General features: G+C 38.9%; 1 protein-coding gene across 3 annotated transcripts in view; it reads right to left on the bottom strand.

Moving 5' to 3' along the window:
• The window catches only part of PPP2R5C (protein phosphatase 2 regulatory subunit B'gamma), a 73,881-nt gene that overhangs the window by 25,685 nt on the left and 25,927 nt on the right, over positions 1-22,269 (bottom strand). The window contains exons 2-3 of one of the 3 annotated variants that reach the window (XM_042813339.1): positions 21,183-21,306; positions 2,924-3,123 (exon numbers count right to left, since the gene is read on the bottom strand). In XM_042813339.1, the coding sequence (XP_042669273.1) occupies positions 2,924-3,123; positions 21,183-21,276 (294 nt within the window). In that variant the 5' untranslated portion in view covers positions 21,277-21,306. Of the gene's footprint in view, positions 1-2,923; positions 3,124-21,182; positions 21,398-22,269 lie in introns of those variants that run through there. The other 2 variants (XM_042813338.1, XM_042813337.1) reach the window with 2 other exon arrangements.

The following is a 22,269-nucleotide window of genomic DNA, read 5'->3' as shown; positions in this document are numbered from 1 at the left end:
GAGAATCTGAAAGACCTGCCAGCCAGTTCCTTGAGGAAGAAGGGAAAGAAATTCTTGCATCCACTCTGGAAAATAACATTAAACCCATTTCAGAAACTCTATCTTTTGAAAAGGAAATTTGTTATTAAGGTTAAATAACTGAATTCATCCACCAGATGAATATATTGTTTAAAGAGAAGACCTAACCACACATTTGCCAAAGATACCTGAAGCAAGAATAGAGACAGGGGACAGAAGGGGAATTGAACATGACATGATCACTAGAATTTTAAAGAGTGCTCTTATCAGAGCAAATAAAAAATAAAAGATGAAAACAAAAAAAGGAAAACTTTTTTATTTAAAAAAATTTCTTATTACCATTAAATAAACAACTTGTAGAAATCATTGCCCTAAGTACTTGGCCTAATGTATGGCAGTATGTTAATCGAAAAAAAAAACAAGAAAATCTCATATACACACTTACAAAACCATGCACATAAATAAAAACTCATAAACAGATGAGTAACTGGCAAACATGAAGGTGAACAGAATGGCACAGCCATCCACAGATTAAAAGAAAAAGAAAAAAGACTTCACCTTTTAGAGTACCTTCTACACTCATCACTGGCAATACCAGGATGCTGAACTTGATGGATTATGCCAAATTTGGTGCAATGAGTCTTAACACAGATAGATGTAGACAGGTCCCTTAAAGCACACAGAAGTCATTAGATTTCTTTTACCTTAAAAACCACGTAATTAATTCATGAAGCCACTGCTAGAACTCAGCAATTTTTAAAGGCTGCTTTTATGAACAGTTTTCTCTCAATTATCTGTCCTGAAACAACCATATTCCTCCTGCAGTAGTACTGTAATTCTCTTTCTTTCTGGCACGCACATTCATATTGAGGACTTCATTTTGCCATCTGAATTTAACCTCTAAGTATTAGTCCAGGTCCAATAACCGACAGTGTGTATCACAATGCTGTCTAAATTCCATGGAAGGAAGTCCACACCCTTTAGAATCTAACGTGTGGAAAGCATTTTAAGTTCACTGAAAGATTCTGTGAGCTCATAGCAGAATACTAGTGATTAAGGTATCAAATCCTACACTAAAATGTATTAGACTGACAGAAATACACACTGCTACCACTAGTTGCATGTAAAAGCAAAAGCAGCATATATCTTCTTGGGCAAATGTATTATTGTCAGTTTTTGGACAGAGGAAGAATCATAACATGGAAGTTATGAATTTATGGACAGCTAAGACTCCTCACACAGTCAATCCATGGACAGCTAAGACTCCAACCCACAGTCAAGATTTTCAAGCCTTCCATCATGAATTCAGTTTTATCTAAGCAAAATCTTTGCAAGCTTATTGTCTAATAATTCCCTTTTCAGTGGTGTCAAACAATCAATTAGCAAAAATAGAAGTAGGTTATCCAGACACAAACCCACATTTGGTCATTAACCATTGTCTGTGCTTCCTGTATTTTTGACATACAGTGTTATTAGGAATTCTCACACAGACAAGTTCTCATGAAAGTGGCATCTATCAGTAAGCATTTATGGTGGACTCAGGTAACAAGTAATTTTTTTAAGTTAACAGTAAAATTTCTTAGAATGTACTCTGAAGAACCTATAAGATTCTGATTTGGAGCATGACCTCACAATCTTACTGAGTTTATATTATATTTAGGTTAAACATATATTGTTTTCTCATCACCCTGAAAACTCACCCCAAGCTATTACAGATCACAGGAAAACACATTCGTGTAACATACAATCAAGAGCAGTTTGCAAACTCTGCAGTTAGTGACTTGAAAAGATATCATTGTTCCCAGCCCAATTGCTACTCCAAGCAACTGATGTCCAGCCACCACAACGAGGGCAGAAAGATTCTCTTGTAGTTTCATAGTTGACTTCTCTGGAGCGTACTTAAATACGACACAAAAGTAAAGCAGGTCTAATAGGCTTGGGACTGAATAGTAAAGGGAAGAAACAACACAGGTCTAAGGAGTTCATATAGCTTGTTCCAGCAGAATTCTCATCTGTGTACAATATAAGGTCCAACTCTCATTCTCAGCTCTGAATGCAGGAAAAAAAAAAATAATCAATTTCAACCAACGGTACTGAATGTAGTTATGTGATATCAAGTGCCAAGCTTCCACAAGTGAACTTAATTCTCACCTTGCAAAAATATTCTCAATTTTTCAGTTTCGCAATCTACATTCTTTCAAAAACTAGACATATTTAACTTCCCCAGTTTTTAGAAATACCTATTCCAGAAGAAATCTATGGGGAAAAAAGGAGAGTTTTCTGGAGGTGCACAGAGCTGGGAAGAGACAGAACCAGAACAACTGAACTAAACCGGCCAAAGGATACTCCTCACCATACAGTATTATGTGGAACTATAAAAACTGGGGGAAGTTGGCCAGGGGCAGTAGCTGCTTGGGCACTGGTCAGCTGGTGGTGAGCAACTGCACTGTACACCACTTGGCTTATATATCATATACAAACACATTCATATTTATATGTACATACCTATCATTAGTATTATCTTCATTATTACCACCATTAATATTATTTTGTCCTTCCTTTTTTGTCTTAGTAAATAGTTTTTATCTCACCCTATGAGTTCCACTTTCTTTTTCCCTCGCCAATCCTCTCCTTACCACGAGGAGCAGGGAATGAACAGAAGCCGTATGGTGCTGAGCTGCTGCCAGGTTAAACCACAACAATACCCAAGTTCTACCATACAAAGAAGATGAGCCAACAATGGCAAAAAGGTTTTTAAAAACCCAGTTATGTTACCATTTTGCTGATGTACAGAGGGCAGTTGATCTCTGAATATTTCAGTAAGGTTTTTTAAAATAGATTGATGTAGCTAAAGAAACAAGTATGAGTTAAAAAAAAAATAATCAGACTGGTTCCCGTCACTTACCATATGTACTACTTCAGGGTAAATAGGTTCTGTAATCACATTGCGATTGTGTGTGATATATTCTACCATTTCACTTAAAGCTGCTCGCTTTACTTCCTTCCACTTTAGGTCACTTAGTGGATCAGAAACAAAGTCAAAAAGTACACAACATTGTCGTAACTTCTGGATAAAAAGCTTTTCTTGATCAGCAGGAGGAACATCTGAAAAGTGAAAATAATTGGTTATAAGTTACATTGCAGCAGACTTCACTCTACTCATTTTTATTTCCCTGAGACACAGGCATTGTGGTCTTTATAAGCGAACTTCTTGAATCTTCAAGCAAATTTCAGAAATACAGCAGTCCAGAATATTAACTCGATAAAATACAGCACAGTAGAGAATGATTAAAATTGCAAAGTGATGCATGCTTGCCTTTGCTAGGAATATGTACTGCATAGGAAAAAAAAAAAAAAGCACACACTTAGAAAAAAAAAAAGCCTCAGGGAATTTCCCAAAGAGCTCTATTTGTGTACAAAATATTAGGTTGCATCTGCAGAAAAACTTTGAGTATTAAGAGATGCATTGGTGGATTTTCAGTTATTAACAGATGAAACCAATGAGTCACCTTTTCAACTTCAGACTCATCATCTAACAAATTCCATTTCTCCACCAAGCATTCCTACAACATGAGACCGCAATAAACACATAATAAGCATAAACCAACTATTTAAACTTCAAAGCAGAAAAAAAAAACTTTTAAAGAAATTGGAGTAGCTGAAGATGCTAAGTGCATCTATTTTGCCAATTTGTAACACTAATTTGAATGTTCTACATGTGCAAGAGAAAGACTTGCATTAGCAACCTTTTGAAGCATTTACAGGAGTTCATTTAAGTAACTGTAGCCAGCTCTGCAACATGGTGCACTGTCTCTAAATCTGCAGATGACACCAAGATGGAAGGAAAAGTCCATTTGTCTGAGCTCAGGAAGGCCCTACACAGAGAGGGACAGGCTGGATAGGTGGGACGAGGTATATGGGATGAAGTTTAACAGGACCAAACACCAAGTCCTGCACTTTGGCCACAACCGCAGGCAATGCTACAAGCCTCAGGCAGAGTGGCCAGAAAACTGAAAAGGACTGGGGGCATTGGTTGATGCTTGACTGAACATGATCCAAGGACAACAGCTTCCTGACTTGAATTAGAAACAGTGCAGCCAGAAGGAACAGGGAGGTGATTGTCCCTCTGTACTTTGCACCGGTGAGGCTGCACTTTGAGTGCTGTGTTCACTTTTGGGCTCCTCACCACAAGAAAGATATTGAGGCTCTAGAGCAGATCCAGAGAAGGGCAATGAAGCCGTGAGGGGTCTGGAGCGTAGGCCTTATGAGGCGCAGCTGATGGAACTGGAATTGCTTAGTCTTGAGGAAAGAAGGTCTGGGGAGACCTTACTGCCTTCTAAAACTACCCAAAAAAAGGTTATGGTGACATAGGGGTTGGCCTCTTCTCCTGTGTAACTAGCAATAGGACTAGAGAGAATAGCCTCAAGTTGTACCAGGAGAGGTTCAGATCAAACATTAGGAAAAACTGCTTCTCCAAAAGAGTGGTCAGGGACTCAAATGGGCCACCCAGGGAAGTGATGGAGTCACCATCCTGGAGGGTGTTCAAGAAACATTTAGATGTTGTATTGAGAGACATGGTTTAGTGAGTAATATGGGTGATAAGTGGACAGTTGGATGTTCTAATTAGATGTGGTCTTTTCTACCATTAATGATTATACAATTGAACACCGGTCTTCTAAGATAACAATCACCAAACGTAAGCCAGGAGTTGATATACTCAAAAAACATTTGAGGAAATAACATCATCAGTTCTTACCAAGTTGAATATAAAATACAAAAAAAATAACAAGCCAATCAAAGTGAGTAACCAGTTGGTTTGACACTGTTTAATTTATCATGATTCAGGTGCAGTTAATGAAATGAATTAACTAATAGGACCAGTAACATTTCTACTCCTCCGTTTTCCTTTCAAGACTCCAGTCTTGAAAGTATTTACTTCTTTCTGTCCAACTTCCTCCCCTCGTCCCTTCCTCTCTCCCCACCCCCACCCTCCCGCTCACCCTCCGCCTTCTTCTTTTCTGGAGTATCTTTGACCTGTGAAGCCAGTCCATGTATTTACATTTCTGAACACTTCTGCAGTTGTTTTATTTTACTGCTCCTCACATTTAAACTGCCTCTTCTCAGGTGTGCGCAGATCTACTTTATTAAATTCCTCTTTTCTTTAATACCTATTCAATATACTTCATAGATACTGAATGCAACTGAGACTGGCCTCAAGATATCCTGAAACAAACCAACTAACCAACCCAGACAATGAGAATATTTGTATCTTTTGGTAACTCCGTTTCCCTATCTGTAACACTCTTATACTACTTTACTTTTAACCTTTTGAGACAAAGATTGCCTTAACACAGTGCTTTGTGCAGTGTATTTTTACTATTTGACAAGGACACCTTTATTCTCTCAAGTTTTTACCTACCAATTTTTACCACATGCTACAAAATTCTGCATGTGCCTGTTTGCCTAAGTAATCCCACGAGTAATTAAAATGATCAATGTGTGACATTATGGTTCAGTACATCCAGCAAACGCTTTGGGCAATCTGGACATTAGCCTTCAATAATTAACAAACACTTAAGTAATTGGTGAGATGTAAAGAAAACAGTACCATATTTTGACAGCAGCAAAAATGCAGATCCAATTAAAATGGTCTAATAACCACAGCAACAAGTTTAAGACAGAAATCCTTCTTAAATTAGCAGCATAACATTTTGTTTTTGCATCACAACTTCTTGATTTTAATTATTGTTGGATATGAACCGCTGAGTCATAAATAGCATGACAAAAGGCAAAATAAAACTAGATTGCCTACTTCTGCTTATTCCAGCTGATGGCCTTTATTTTCCCTAAGTGCAGAATGCAAAGACTTCCTTAAACACAAGTGAAATGAGCCTTTGTCAAACAATGGATTTCAAGTGGTACTACTGAACATAAACACACACCTACCACACGCACAAGCAAACTAATGAACTGAACGTCTGACCGTTTGATCAACGCCTGCAGTCCAGTTGGTCAGGTACTACAATGAGTAGCTCTGCTTTAAACACTTGACAAACTTATCCTTAAGACAGCAAGCTAGAGTGGCCTCTTCCTTCTCAAAAAGAAGTTGCTTTCAAAAGTACTTTTGCTATAATAAGCCTTTATGATGTACTGGTCTAAAATGGCTTTTCTCTCTTAGCTACATACACTAAATTGCTCTGAAGTGCTCCAAAGAAACTCCAACCAGATGAGAAAATCTGTAGGGAAACAGCACCAAAGAGCATACAGAACAATAACAAAAAGTCAGGGTACATACACCATTACTGGTTACAGACTTCAGCGTCAGATAGCGAAGAGTTCAAGAATTAGAATGGAGGTGATAAGAGGTCATCAACTTTCTAACAAATAAAATAGAAGCTCTGTAAAGCGTAGCAAGTGACTTTAAGGTACTTGAAGCCACACAAACTGCATCTTAATACATGTGTTTTAGTCTATTTAGATTAAAAACTACACTAATGAATATTTCCTCCTGGGAAGAATATTTAATAGAATAGCCTGTATGACTTGAATTTGCAAACAAGACACAGAGTGGTTAGAGAGGTTACCTTTTCCAAATTAACTGTAAAATGGAAAGTGATTTGGCCTGAAGCATAGAAACATGATCTCACTTAGGGATACTATGCTGTACTACACAAAATCCAGAGCCTAACCAGAGACCACAATCTTAGAAGGAACAGACACACAATTACAATCACCTGAAAGGAGAGGAAGCATTAAAGCTATAATTACCACTCATCTCTGAGACAAAAGACTGACAACTAAGTGGGTCAAGAAATACTCCCAGAAGGCAAGCCACCTATCTCACCACTTACTTTGAATTGGCTAAAATATTTTAAGTATTTCAGTTATACTTATAAACAGTTGTTTACTCTACCCTCACATGTGCTCTACCATAGCTTTAAACGTCTTGACCTCAAATCTCTCATGGTGCTCATCTGGAGTATTTGCTGTCAAGTTGAGACCATCCCTACTTTTAAGGTTTGAAATAATGATTTCAGTATAACAATGATTACCGAAGGTGACCAAGAAACCATCATGATTAGACCATGATTTTTGTGTAGAGAATGCACATGTAGCAGCAGAAGAATCCTGAAGAAGTCTTTAATCTGAAGCCCTGTGCCAGCCAGGGACATGTGCTTTCAGTTCACTGCCTGGTGACTTGTCCATCAGCTTCCACTTCATTTAGTTGATAACCTCCAAATTTTAGCTGTTCAGGTTAACAGACATCTGAAGGGAGTGTTATTAGGTAATTTTAATATTAATTTTATTTTATTTTTAGAACCAAGCAGCTCTTTGAGCACTCCTCAAAGACTGGGAAGGCTGTGGCTATTCAAAAGCCATTCCTTATGATTATGCCAAAATTGACATTTTGTGCTATTCACTGAGCCACTCCACACTTGCAGTTTGTATCACTTTTGTTCAATATCTACAAATTTTGTTTCTAGTTATAACACTGATATCATCCACCCTTACCAGTAACTGTATTTTATTAAATACTGTTTCTGGTCTGCTAATATAATGGGAACATAGTTTTTCAGAATCACAAAGCAAATCATAAGAATGATCTTGATTTCCAGCAATTCCTGACACCAGATTTACACAAACAAATACTGTAATGGCAGATTTTATGCCAAAATCAGCATTATTTATCCCATTACTCTTCTTGTGAAACAACTTCTAACACTTCACAAAAGGTATCCCCAGAAATCAGTATTACGATCGCAAGATAAGCCTCAGATTCCTAAGGATCAGCCTTCTTTCCTTTTCAGGTATTTCACCTCTTCCCTCATTTCAGTCCCTGGGTAATTGCTGCATTGACTTACCCAGCATACAGACAGGCAGGCTTTGCCTCCTTATATTTAATGGTATTGATTCTGAATTATCTACTCCATTTAAAATGCTCAACACCACCTCAGACTGTGGCCTTGCCAGACAAACTCACTGATGAGTATAAAATATCTTCCTTTCACTGTACAACTGGCATTGGCTTTTACATATCAGACTGAATACACCAGGATCACACTCAGAGGCAAGGTGCTCAGCTGCCAGGACAGTTACCAAGAGTCTTGGCAGAGCACAGACAATCAACTGTGAAAGCCAAAATTTAAACGGAGTTCTACGAATGAAAACAAACTGCTTGGAAGCTCCAGATATTTCTTCAGCAACAATTACTGCAAAACAACAGTAACTGAATTCATGTCAAGTGCTCCCACTGGTAACTGTCCTCCCCTGGTTCCTGACTGCTCCTCAGCTGGTCTGCGACACCATTCTGCAACCAGGGGCTATAAGTTACAACTATCAGAAGAGGCGACTTCTTAAGAGGTAGCACAGCTCCCTCCAAGAACTAAAACATCACTGTTTGCTAACAAGTCCCGATTTTCTCAATTTCATAAAACAACAAACTCTACCTGTGTTAAAAGAGAATTAGAAAAATGAAAACTAATACTGAAGTTAGGTTTCTAAGAGCCCAGACATGCATGCAATATTGCATGACATTTATGAACTGCAAGACAGCAGAGAATGGACTGTTCAAAGCAAACCTGCTGAGAGTAACTGTTTCCTTAGGACAAATGTGTAGAGCAGAAGTTCTCGCCAACTCCTGCTTGCTGGTAGATGGGAAATCTTATCAAACGTGCCTTCACATCTACTGAAGGGCTACAGCTTTCAAATGACACGGAGAAATGACATTTAACTGTAAATTAGGGTGCTCCTAGCATATACCACAAAGCATACTGTTAACACGATACAGCCCCTTCCAGCAATCAAAAGCAATTATTAGCATCATTTAAATTGGATGTCATTAGAAAAGCAAGCAGCATTAGCAGTGTTAGTATAGCTTTGCAATCTGCACTGCTGTGCTTTAATGTGAGGAGTTTGCTATCTTCCCACAACCATTTTTTCCACAGCCATTTCAGCTAATATTACCATGACAGCACTTTGCTCAAAGAATAAGCAGCGTTCAACATGCAGAGTAAAGGAAATGGAAGTAGCTAGACATGCCGGCAGAGGGATTGCAGAACATGAGAAAATGAATACAGCTTTAATAAAATTATCATTTTTTTCCAGAACTAGTGATCAAATCTTGAAAAAGAATCACAGAAAAATGGCAAGATAACAAAAGCCTGTCTAACATTTGATCAAGTTCAATTTAAAGTATCTACCTGATTTTGAAATGATTAAATTACTGTTCAAGTCTCAATCAAGAAATACTTCTTCAGATTACACAACTTTCTCTGCATTTCTATTACTTGTCATACTCATTACAGTTCTCTTTGATTTTCTTCAGCAGATTTTACTGAAAACATGATAGAACTAATTAACACTAAGAGATGTAACTCCCCCAGATAACAATGTTTTACCTTAATAGGTGATAATAGAAATAAGGGGTTTGGGAGGAAATTTTCCAGTTCATGCATGGAAAGTTTAATTAATGCTATTACTTCTAGCAGCCCTTCAAAATACACTTAAGGAATGCACGAAATTGCTATAATTACATAGAATATGCAATATGTTTCATACATTAACTAGCAGCCTTGGGAGTGGGAGTTCTGCTGCAGATTACTTGAAAACAAGCAAGATATTATGATGCATACAGAGGATTGAAAAAACACAAAATATCAACATCGAAATGCTTTATGTGGAACTCTACTGATCCTATAGAAGTGTTGGGTTTTTTTTTCCTGTTTGTTTGTTTTGAGAGAGGACAATAGAGACATCTCATATAATAAAAATGACCACAGTGATCAAAGCCACAGGAACACTCGAGGAAAAACACAGTACTTGTATTAAATTCAAGAGAGCATGACATACAGAGAAAAATAGTAAGAGGCACAGAAAACAAACTTCTATCTCACTGCTGAACATAGAAGGTACATTCAGTGTCATAAAAGAACTGCAGTTGAGTCTTACTACAACTCCTTCTGTCAAGTTTGAGGTCCTACTGCAATTACCATGCATTATACTTGTGTACATTCCTACTGAGTTCTCAAGTTTTTTTCCTTTCTTTTTCAAGAACACATTCCCTGTCAGAAACAGGATGCTGAAGGTTGGATGAACATTCAGCCTGACCCAGAACAACAAAGCCCATCACTCTCCAGCAACTCCTGCTCAATAATTAAAATTACAGGAGCTTCTGCAAGGCAAACAATAAACCGCTTTGATAGTCTGAATAGCTAATATAGTTGTTTTGTTCTAGGTCAATAAGAAGGTGAGCTGAGACCAAAACATGGATGCATTCCATCTGAACTGATGCTCGTGCAGCAGCCTGAAACTTCACAAGCAAGACCTACTGTGGGTCAGCTGCCTTTATGCAGCATCATGGTTCTCAGGAGCATTCCAGGAGAGAAATGAGGAGCTGTAAGCAGCGGGTATTTCCACTCCTCTCTGCCTTCAAGGAACTGAGCCGCTGCCATCAATACCTTCTGGCTGTTCTCCAGGTAACAGAAATGTGTAACTGGTTTCCGTCTTTGGAACTGCACTGCTCCTTACTACTGCTGTTCCACATTCCATAATGCAATTGAACAAAATTGGCACCCAAAATATAAGTATTTTTCGATGTATGAAGTTTAAAACAATGCTTGAAATAACATACATGTGGCACATCTTCTAGCTACAATTCAAAAGCGAGTTGCGCTTCATTTTCAAACAGTTCAAACTTCTGGATGTTCAAATGTATTTTTATTTTAGTTTTGTTAAAATCTGAGAAAATCCAGCTTTATTTTTCCAGTAAAGCAATAGCACTGGCTTTGCTTCTATGCTGATCTGCTATCTGGATTAAAAACAGTCCACTTTTTATTTCAAGTGATTCCATCTCTGATATTTGTGTCTGAAACTAGTCTTAATCTTATAGAACAGACATTGGATGGAGGAGGTAGGAGGAGAAAGATGCCTGAAGTCATTAACAGTATTTTAAGTTTTGTGTTTCTAAATAAAGAAATCTCTTTACTCAAATGAAAGGCTTCTCACTGGATTGTGTGATTTTCCTTTTTTCGAAAGAATACAGCTTCCTATTTAGTGGGAAGAAAACGCACTAAGGACTGCTAGAATTAAACAAGCTATCAGACTACTAACAGCAAATCCTTCCTCCCCCCCTACCCTACCAAAAAAAAAACCAACAAAAAACCACAAGAAACGATCATGGCTTAATAAGCTTAAGAGAGACAGAAAGTCCTGAGAAGTGCAAGCATTGTCAGCAAAGCTCAGAACAGGTGCTTCACAGCACTCATGCACTGTGAAAGCTGCAGTCTTTGGAGAGCCAGAGCTGAAGGAGGTTGCTGGTGGCAGCAGTAACAGTGAGACTGAACTGTGGTTTGGATGATGGAGAAACTTTACATAATGGCAAATGGGACATTAAGGATTTCAACTTGTAATCAAGTAGAAAAAAAGCTTGCTATCATTCTATGCTGTTTGGCACAATTTTAAATATTAAACAATCTGGGACTCTGAAATGACTTCCAGCAACACCTTTTACAGGTGCACATAATAACTATCAATGAGAAAACTGGATAAAAAGCAAGTAAGCTCCACACCTCATTATGCAATGACTTTTCAGAAGTAGAACAAAATCACCCTGCTTCTAAAGTCCTGCTTGAAAAAGAACGTTATCTCAAATCCACCATTTTCTTTGAAATCTCACAAAATTAAAAAACATAAAAGCACTTTGAGAACAGACAAGTACTTCAAATCTAACTGAAATTAGCCTTTTTAGCCTAGATTAGAACATAGTAAAAATTATAGAGAAGAAATCACAAGTGCATAAATACTTGAAAGGCAACGTACCATGAAGAGAAAAAACACAGGAATGCTTATACAGGAAATGACAAGTGTAACAAGCAGAAATGGGCTTGAACTAATGAAATAAAAAATCCACCTGAAAATTAGGGAGAAAAATGACAGCAAGTAAAATCAAACAGACAGTGGAAGGGAAAAAGAAAAAAAGAAAAAATCTTCATCTTAACAAGGGAAGAAGGAAACCAAAGAGATAAAGAGCTGTCAGAGCTTTGGGGCACTCACACAGTTAATATGACAGCAACACCCATTTTAAGCACAAAGCCCTTACTAGTAACATATGGGAAAATCCTCTATTTCCTAGCTCTTACGTGTAGTTCACAAGATGCAACTAATCTTGTGTCCACCTTCTGTAGTATAATAACCTGAAGTTCTGCAGAAACAGGCTTATTATGCAACAACTGCATTTAATTAAAGATAAGAGTTTTTATATATGAGAACTCTCTGAAAAAATGAAGAGTTACTGTCAAGGACATTGGTGAAACCAGATTTAAGTTACATTAATATAACACAATACACAACCAACCACCAAAATACAAAATACCTAGGCTACTTTCTAAACAGCCTATCAGCCTGCTGCTTCTTCTCAGTGTTCCACTTGCTAAACCCTGGATTACTGCTTGTCTTCTATTAGGCAGTAAATAAATGATAAAATCTATCATATATATATCATATATTTTATATCATATATAAAATCTTCTAAATGATAAAATCTATAAATTTAATGATGGAATTCAGAATAAGTACTAGCAGATAGAATAAGATTTACTGAAGAGTGCTGGGTTACATTTTGGCTTAGAAAGAGATGACATAATAGGTAAGAAAGCATGACCAAGGTCTGTTTTTCTATACAGCCAAACTTAAAGAGTTCCACATTCCGAAGCAATGTAACTTCATGTAAGAAGTTTAGTAAGTTGTAACATAAACACAGCTGCATGCATTCGCCACTTTGTCGTAAGCTGACGTTTATTTTTACATTAATCAAACACACCCATAACTTCCTTGGTAAAACATCTAAATGAGCTTTCCAAATGCTCCACTATTTTCAAAATTAGAAATAGGACGTGGAAAATGCAGGTCTTTTTGAAAAGTCTATCCATAGGAAGGGCTGTAACAGTGAAGGTAACTGAATCTGCATGCAAACAAGATTCTGAAGGACCTTTCAACAGATACTAAGTCCCACTGAGTGCACTCCTTAAAAATTCTGCTGTTCAACTCAATAGCTTTCCTGTTATTGCTATAAGCAACACTTTGTTAGCTTCATATGCCTGTGAAATTTAGGAACCTTGTGAGATGCATCTCAGGTAAAAAAAAAAAACAGCCAAGCGTGACAGCAGCAATGTTTTGGAAAGTAACCTTAGGACTAACTAGGTCAGTAACCTGCTTAGCAGCCACTCCTTGCCATGTCAACAGCCAACGACAATTACTTCAAATACTAACAACAACTACTAGCAGATCCCTGCTGGGAACTAAAATTCATGTTTTAGAAAAAGAAGTTTTGATTCATGTAAGAGAAAGCCAATTATGTCCACCTGAAAATGTACCGAAATACATGATTTCAACATTACCATGTTTCAAGACAGGCAGATATTGAAGACATAATACACCTGCACATTTTGTTAGTAATGGGTGCTTAAGAAGTTTCCATTTAACTCAATTCAAAACAATCACTACTATATAATATGGCATCATTTCCTCACATTGACAAATACATTCATTCCAAAAAGATGCCTTCAGCCTCTTGTTTACTCTGATTGAAAGGTCAGCAAGACCTTAGTTTCCTACTGGGAAAGGAACAAAACCAAAATATTTATATCATGCACATAAATAACAGCACACAAATCTCCCCTCCCCCCTGCCTCCCCAGAAAAACCAACAAAATAATAGAAAAGATCCCTTGTGTCAGATTTTGGATTTTCAGATAGTTTCTATAGAAGATCACACGCAAGTGGAAGCAAAAGGAAGTGATCTAGGAAGAAGTTGGTTTGGTCTAAAGATTAATCTAAAGGCTAAAACTACAGTTCCTCTGGAGTACGTCTTTGAAGGAAAACCTATTTCACTCAAAGTGGAGATAACACATCTTTCCTTAATCTATTTATGGAAGTTCAAGCTCTGATCATTTTGCCCATTTTCATTCCAGTATGTGAATGAACATAGGAAACCTCTGAAACAGCACTGACATTGACATGCCTTCACTTTAAATAGAAAAGGAGAAATTTGTTTCTAGAACCTGTGTGAAAATACATATTTGGTGGCTTGAGTTTAAAAATAAGTTAAAGAACTTCCATAAAATTACTCAAAATAGAAAGTGTTGCTGAGTAGACTGCTACAATCAACTAAAAAAAGTGAAAAACAAGCAATTTTTCAGCTAGCTTTTAGCATCTTCTAGGCTTCACAATTCATCTTTAACTTACATTGAAAATATTTACTTCGTAAGATTCAGACACCTATCAGGAACAAGAGCGATTATGAAAATCAAAGCACTGAAGCCTGACAAAATTGTCACTTCCATCTTTGATAATGGTTCAGTCAGCCCCCACCCCTATTTTTAACTGCATTAAAAAAAAAAGAAATCTTAATTGACAGACAGTAAAAATGCTGTTGCACAACCTGTATGCACAGAGGCAGATTTGGCTTTAAAGCACCACACATTCAGGACAGCCTTTAACTCCACTGTGTGGCCTTCAAAGCCCAGCATGTGGGCTGAGGCCAAGCACAGACAACATTCTACTTGCACCATTATACGTTGTGTTGGTCAGGCATAAAGGTTCAATGCAAAAGCCACTACCATGAGAGGACCATCTTATCTGCACAGATATAAGTATTCCTGTATCTTAAACATTGCTGGTGCCCACTAGACCTACATGGTTTCCAATACTGTTTCAGTAACTAGCAGTAGTTACAGGGATTTAGCTGACTCAACGGAAGTTAAAATTATTATTAAAAGCTTTGAACAGAAATAGGGACATTTTTTTCAGAAATGATTGCACTGAATTTTCATGTTAAAATGAAAATCACCAAGCAAGAATTTTGATGGCTGAATAAAAAGTGCAGACAGTATGTACTTACGCTGATATAATTTTGCTTCCTTTGAAGGGAGTACAAATTACACCGTGACTCAATAAATGCAACCAAAATATCAGATGACTCTTCCTCTAATTTAATGGAATTTTTAGTACAGAGTCCCCTCTAAAGGCTTTTTTTTCCATATACAATTGTACCCTGAGAGGTTTTAAATGCAGCATGAACACTTGACATTCTCATTGTTTCCAGCAGCTTAATTTATACATGCACACTTCATACACAAAGATTTAGACGAAGAAAAGAAAATAAGTGCAGCAGCAATGACAGAAATACAGAATATACAGAGAAAGAGCAACAACAAGATAAAATATATCCACGGGTGCAAATTGAAGAGTTAATAAGCATGTCATCATGCTAAACCCAGCAGGAATGATAAATAACAAATCTCCTTTAGATCTGCTCTTGGTCAAGTATCAAAAATGATTCCCATGAGTTCCTTCAGGAAACAGCAGTTTGAAAAACCACCACATCAGCCTATGTCTGCTATGCACAATGGCTATGTCTGGATGTTTTCCTAAAACCATCATAAGAGGCAAAACACTAACAGTCATATGAAATACCAGTCCTTGGATAATTACCTAATACTAACCAATGCAGTATGCATCTCAATATCTCACAGATGCGAGATCTAGGTTTGTTAAGAACAGAACTGCTACTTGTTCCCTTCCAAAGCAACACTTTTCAAAAAGAATGGTAGGTGGTTTCAGCGTACCACTGGTTACACAATGCTAGGGAGCAGCACTGGCCAAAAAACACACTATGAGCATACAAGAAACTTTTAGCAAGAAGGATGACTATGAACTCCGGGAGTGAGGCTCAACATCAGAGCACGGGTGGCTCAGTGAGAAGGAGTGGCTATCAGCCAAAACAAGTCGCCCATGCTCAAACCTTGAGATTATTCAACTGTAGTTGGCTCCCTCGGCTAAGATCCAAAGCCAAAAATATTTACGACCCATGAAAATGACAGAAAGTGAGTGCCAACCATGGGAAGTACCATTAACTGGATTAGCAGGTGAGGAAAGAAAGATTGCTGTATGAAAGGCCTTCAAATATTTCCACTAACTAAAAACATACCTGTAGTTTCAGAAGTAGTTGTCAGTACATTTTAAATTCTCTAAAATAATCACAATGGTTCATTTGTGTGATGGAAGCATCTCTGTCAAAAGTGATTAAGAGGCACTCATCTATGCACCTTCCTTCCTAAGATTTTACTCTGACGACAAAGACTCATTGTACCCTAAATGTGTACTAAATACAAATGTGTTGAAGGATTAAGGGTATTAATATTTAAATAAACATAACTCAAACCAGTTAAAGCTGACTGCGTACATTATGTTTATGAGTTCCAGCTTACTCAAAAGATATTTTAGTTATCCATGTTCTCTAAAAACACATACCTGCCACATAGCTTTTAGACTACTGCCGAGCAGCTAACAGAGCATTAAGAAACAAACAAAGCAGTGGTTTTGTGTGCTATTTTTAATCATGCAAGTAGTTCCAGCTCCTATCTTTAGTACTTTGCAGAAACAGTGAGAATCATAAAACATCATAATAGTTTTCATGAAAGCAGCACACAAAATTCAGAGTTACTACAGATGTAAAACTACCAAAAGGTACATGGCATCAAACACATTAAGGAGTCTGCTTTAATAACTGAAGGGAAATACTGCTCTTTGAATTTGAAAATGTACATATGTATACTTAGATATAAAATCAATTTTAAAGTGACAGTACGGCCAATCATTTTTTGTGCTACGTGCAACAAAGAATTACAGCATCACATGATTTTCAACAGAAGTAGCAGCCTCACTCCCACTTGGCTAATATCTCCCCTCAAAGCACTGAAACACAGATGGAACTGCTCACATTGTCTGGTCCTGTTTTAAGCAGAGATTCCACACTCCCTTCTGCAGTCTTGTTCTCAAGTTTAAATGCCTTCATGGTGAAAAAGTTCTCTCTTTGTGTTCAACGGCCATCTCTCATGTTGCAGCTTGCATTTGTCACCTCTCCTCAAGCACTGTGCATCCCTGAGAAGTGCTTGGCTCTGCTTCCCCATCCCCTCTCCTCCTGACAGATGAAGAAAATATCACTACTCAGCCCTTCCTTCCTCAGGCCAGCAAACCCAGTTCTCTCAGCCTCCTTTTGTACATTGAGAGATTAATGGCCACTGCTCTTCATGCTGAATTTACCCTGCATTACTGCTGAAGTGTGAGCTTTGGCCTCTACTTCCATTTAATTCATTACTAAATTGATTTTTTTTTTTTTTAGGCTCAGAAACAACTCCTGAGAAGTAAAAGCCCTCACAATATTTCAGGAAGTATTGATAGACAAATATCTACAGGCCAATTATATTTTCAGGAAAAAGAGACACAACCTTTTTTTTTTTCCTTAATGAAATAAATGTGCTGTTCTCCTTTAAGAAAAAATGCATATCACAGGTTCAAATGCATTATGCAGCTCACTTAGGAGGTGTTTCATCTCCTTGTCAAAGGAACTTGACCTTCTATATTGAAGTACTAAAATACAAAATAGAAATGCACCTATCAATAGATAGGGTGCTCTTGGTTGCCCTAAGGTGGTCCAAACTTAGGGAAAGCACCGACAGGTGCTTGACACTGTGTTAATACCAAACTGAACCAGTAGTCTTCGTTTACAAAATCTGAATGAAATTAAATAAATCTGAGCCCATCAAAAATTCAATTTTTTTTGCTCCCTGGGAAAGCAGAGGGGAATGGATGACAAGATATCTGAAACAGGCGATGGCCTACAGGAAGGCTCAGTGAGAGCTGACAGGATCAGGGCGTACACATCCTCCTTCCCACACAACTTTCATCATGTCTTGCAAAATATCTTGAAAATCATTTTGAAAAAGCATGAATAGACAACATTACCAACTGCAGCAGTCAGCAACTAGGCCACTAAAGCAATTGCTACACTCTGCTAATAATTCTGCCAGTAGAGATCAGATTTTTTACCAATATTTTATTCAAATATCTGTCCACATCTTGAGTTGTAAAAGCAGTGGCTTCCTCTATCTTTTTTTTTTTTTTTTTTTTTTTTTCAGCAGTCAACTGTATTTGTAATGAAAAAAAACGTGCCCCTCTCAAATGAATAAACATCTATGATCTGCCTACAGAAAGAACCAAGATCCCTTATTTACTGAGTGCAATCTGTACATTGTAACCTACAGCTTTCAGTAAGACTGCTCCACAGTAAATATGAACTGGTAACTCTGAAGTCTAGTGACAAATGTTAACTGCTCGCTTTAATCTATACTGCCTTCACAGCTGCTTTCTTTGCTTAAAGTACAGAGATGAAGGCCCAATTCCTTGCCCCAAGCCTCATCTCAATTACCTGGAACAAGGCTCTGAGTCCACTCCCATCACCCTAGGGCTTTAGCTGCCAGAAGGTCTCCATAAGGAGAAAGCAGCACCTTGAAAATACCACCCTGCTTTGCTTTCCTCTTGCACCTTTTCTCTGCTGTCCTTACGTCATCTCCTGGCAAAACATACACATACCAGCTGCTTTATCTACTCCATTTTTACTTGTTCTTCTATGCACACAAGTCTCTACCCAGGATCATGAAACACAGCAGTTACTCCATACTCATGACAACTGGTCTATATAAAATCGTGATTTTCTTAGCTTTAGCTTGTTCCAAGAGGAGCTAAGCTCATCATGAGCACCAATAACGAGCAGTTCAGCTGTCCATCATGTGCTATCTTTGTACTCTAGAATAATCAATGCAGCAACAGTGCAACTGAGATCTCCTGGAAAGCCTGCTGCAGGTGGAATGACCAAAGGGCTTACCACCCCAGCAGGCCAAACACCCCTCCTGAGCCAGGGCTTTCAGCATAAGCAAATAAGAGACCAAGGGCCGTGTGCCACGTGCATTCACTCTGTGGCTGTACTCTCCTGGTGTTTGGTGTTTTCCACAATAGGTCCAAAGTCATATTCTGCAGGCCTGATTTCCACACACTGGTCTCAGGCAACTGCCAGCAGTCTGACTGTGACGAAGGGCAGAGCCTCATGCTACCAAACCAGGAAAGGAGAACACATTTTTATGACAGCCATAAGGGTCAGCCAACAGGTCAGTGCTTGCCAAACAAGTCCACAGTGACTTCAAGCCAGGTAGTCAACATATCAGGATCCAGAGAGACGAGGTACACACCAAAGATAAAGCTGCAACCCGGATGAGGCAACGGCAAGGCCAAGGGCCTGACCTTAACAACAGCTCCAGAATGAAGGACTAGGCCTGACCTTTACACTGCAAAAGGAAGTAATCCTAATAGGAAATCAATCCTATACTGCAACAGGTGATGTAAAAGGACAACAACAGCATGGATTGGGGGAAACAGTAAATCTTTGTCATTAGATGTCAGAGTTATCAGTTCATTTTAATTACTAATTATACATAGTACTGTTCTGGTAGGGTTCATTTGGGAGGCAAATCAGTATTGCTTGCATCAGAGCAGCTAGTAATATGAGGCTCACAAAAGAATGAAGTAATGTGTATAGATGGAGGAGGTGATCTCTAAAGAAATTCCTCTGGGCTATAACAGCAGACACTCACCTAATTTCTTGCCTTCTGAAAAACGCTAAATTATCTCATACTACTTTCTTAATTGCTTATAATAAAGTTGACTCTTCACTCATTAAATAAAACAAAACCAACAACAAAAAAAACACAAGCATAATAATCCTTAACCTCAACCTTACGAGTGTATTATCATGCATACCAAAAATATTGCATTTAGGATATTTCAGAAGCTTCTTAAAATACGCTTTCACAGTTACATATTTGATCTGAGCAACCAAAGGGATAACAGATTCACCAGTGCGAACCTTTTTTCATACCAAGACAAAGGATTGCTAAGGTTCAGCATTATAATATTACATAGTTCAGCTTCACACTTTTTTTTTTTTTCTAAAACAGATTTGCACCTTTAAAAGATGGAGCTTCTACCCTTCCAAAAGGTATCATTAAATTAAGGTGATTTGGGCAGAAGGAAAAGCTACAGCTCAGGCAGTCAGTTATATTCCCTTGACAACAAGCAAAGCCCTTATTCTAACTCAAAGGAATTTTACCACATTTCCCCCCACTCACAGACCAAAATTAGAGCCTTCTAGAATACACTCAGTCTCACTTCAGACAGAGGATAAGGGTCTTTCACGGGTAAAAAGAAATCATGATTTTTCCCCACATATGCTGACAGCTACTACTGTTTAGAGGAGCAGGCTTCTGAACGTTGTTTGTTTAAAAATTAACCTCCCAAAGCAAAATATTTTCAGCATATGGAATACTCATAAAAAACTAATTATTTTCAGTACCAATAGCTAGCCTGTGCCTGAGTAAGCTGAGAAGCTAAAGGTAATCACAAGCAGCATCAGCTGTGTTTCTTCCAGATAAGTGCCATTGTTCAGTGTGCACTGATCTCATCTAAAAGATGTTCTGTTTTCATAAAAAGTTCTAAAAACAAAGCCAACTTGAGGAAGATGTTAAAAAATAAATGCTTTGATTGGTTAAGAAGCTTGTTTATACCACTTAAAAAGCAGAAAGAAGTCACAGAATCACAGCAATACAAAATTTCGCTAACTGCAAAAATAGAAAAGACAAAATATTATGTAGAAGCTTCCTATCAAAATACATTTTCTTTAGGAGCTACACAACACGTCCATTTTCAATGCAGTAATTTCATAAACCCAGGAAGACGTATCCTGCGCAGCGATTTAACATCCAGCACCATGAGCCAACGGGCACATAAGTGCTCGCTTGTTAGGGCTGAGCTGCCTCTCTTCTAGGAAATGCTTTATGAATGCATAAAGGATATTTTCCTAATGTATGTCACATCTCTCTCCCTGCCCCCCAACAAGACCAATTCTTCCACATGCTGCAGTGCATTTGAAAAGCATTCCAACCCAGCAATGCACACACAGCAGCCCTGAAGCACACCCACCGTTTGTCCCTTTTCTGTAAGAACTGTATATGGATAACTTGGCTCTTCCCTCCCCCTCCCCCGCTACCTTTCTGGGGTAGTGACTTCACATCCTTTGACATCAGCGCTTGCTGAAAGGGGGATGGGAGAGTTGCAGCAGAAAGCAGCAAAACCTGCTTTTAGCAATGCGTGCGATGCCTGCGTGCACGCTCAGCCTCCGCGCGGAGCTCGGAGCCGGCTGCCCGGCTACAAAGGGCTCCCACAAGGAGCCGCACCGCCCCGGAGCCGGCCGGGGGGTCGCGATCCGCCACGACTCACCTCTGATGTGCAAAAGGGCCACGGGCTGGAAGGGCCCGTTGGAATTGGCTGCGTCAACCACCATCCTGCTGCCGGCTCTGTTACATGTCAACATCTAGGCTCCGCCGGGCAAGGCAGCGTATTCCTTAAGGCAAGAAACCGGCCTCCATTTTAGTTTAAAAAAAGACAGAAACTGAAGCGCTCTGCAGCTGGAGGGAACTGGCTGCTGGGTGATGTCAGCGGGCTGGAGGAGCCCCATTGGCTGAGGGCCGCAACTTAAAATGACACCGGGCGAGCCGCGAATGGGAGGCGGCCGGGCGGCAGGCGGCGCGCCCCCCAGCGGCCGGGCTCAGGGAGCAGGGCGGGCGGCCAGGGGCAAAGGGCTGCGCCGGGGCCCGGCGTCACATGCGGCTATGGCCCGCTGCTCACGTTCACTAGCGTCTGTTAAAGGAGCGCACGCCTTACTTGCTGTATAATGATAATAAAAAAGAAAAAGTTTAACGTTTCTTTCAACAAGGCTGCCAAGAATTGCCACGCAGCACTGAGAGCACTTCTACATCTTTACATTTCGAAAGCCATACGAAAAGCTGCTCCCAGTGAGATGGATCTTAGCAGCAGTTTGTAAATAGAAAGCCCTACTCACGCTCCAACGAAGTGCTTTATGGCTGCTTACTGGCAGGGGTCTGTCAGGACAAAGCCATACACATGGCATTTGGGAACTGAAGAATGCACACTCCAAGCTCACGTGAGTGTTTCTTCCACAGAAACAAACCTACACTGCAGCTTAACTTGGATGTAGCAGAACTCAGGTTTTTATTTTCAGCAAGCTCAATAGAAGTGTTGCAGCAGTAAGAACCAGGACACAGTCACAGAAAAATTTTGCTGCACAAAGCCAGAAATCCAAAAAAAAAGTAGCATAATTATTTTTACACTTTTTGACCTACATTACTTCGGGTATTTGTAACAAGACTGTAAGAAACCTTTTCTTTATCACAGGAGATCTGAAGATGTGTTTTTACAGAGAGTTACTTGAAGGCCCATTTTGTCTCCTGGATACCACACATCTGGGAGTGACATCCAGAGACAGACAACGCATCTGTACTAACCC

Source organism: Centrocercus urophasianus, unplaced genomic scaffold (genome assembly GCF_019232065.1).
Source record: "Centrocercus urophasianus isolate 14NV4802_14NV808 unplaced genomic scaffold, USGS_Curo_1.0 seq_14, whole genome shotgun sequence".
Lineage (NCBI taxonomy): Eukaryota > Metazoa > Chordata > Aves > Galliformes > Phasianidae > Centrocercus > Centrocercus urophasianus.
The sequence above is the reverse complement of the archived record's forward strand: the minus strand, read 5'-3'. Positions and strand labels throughout refer to the sequence as shown.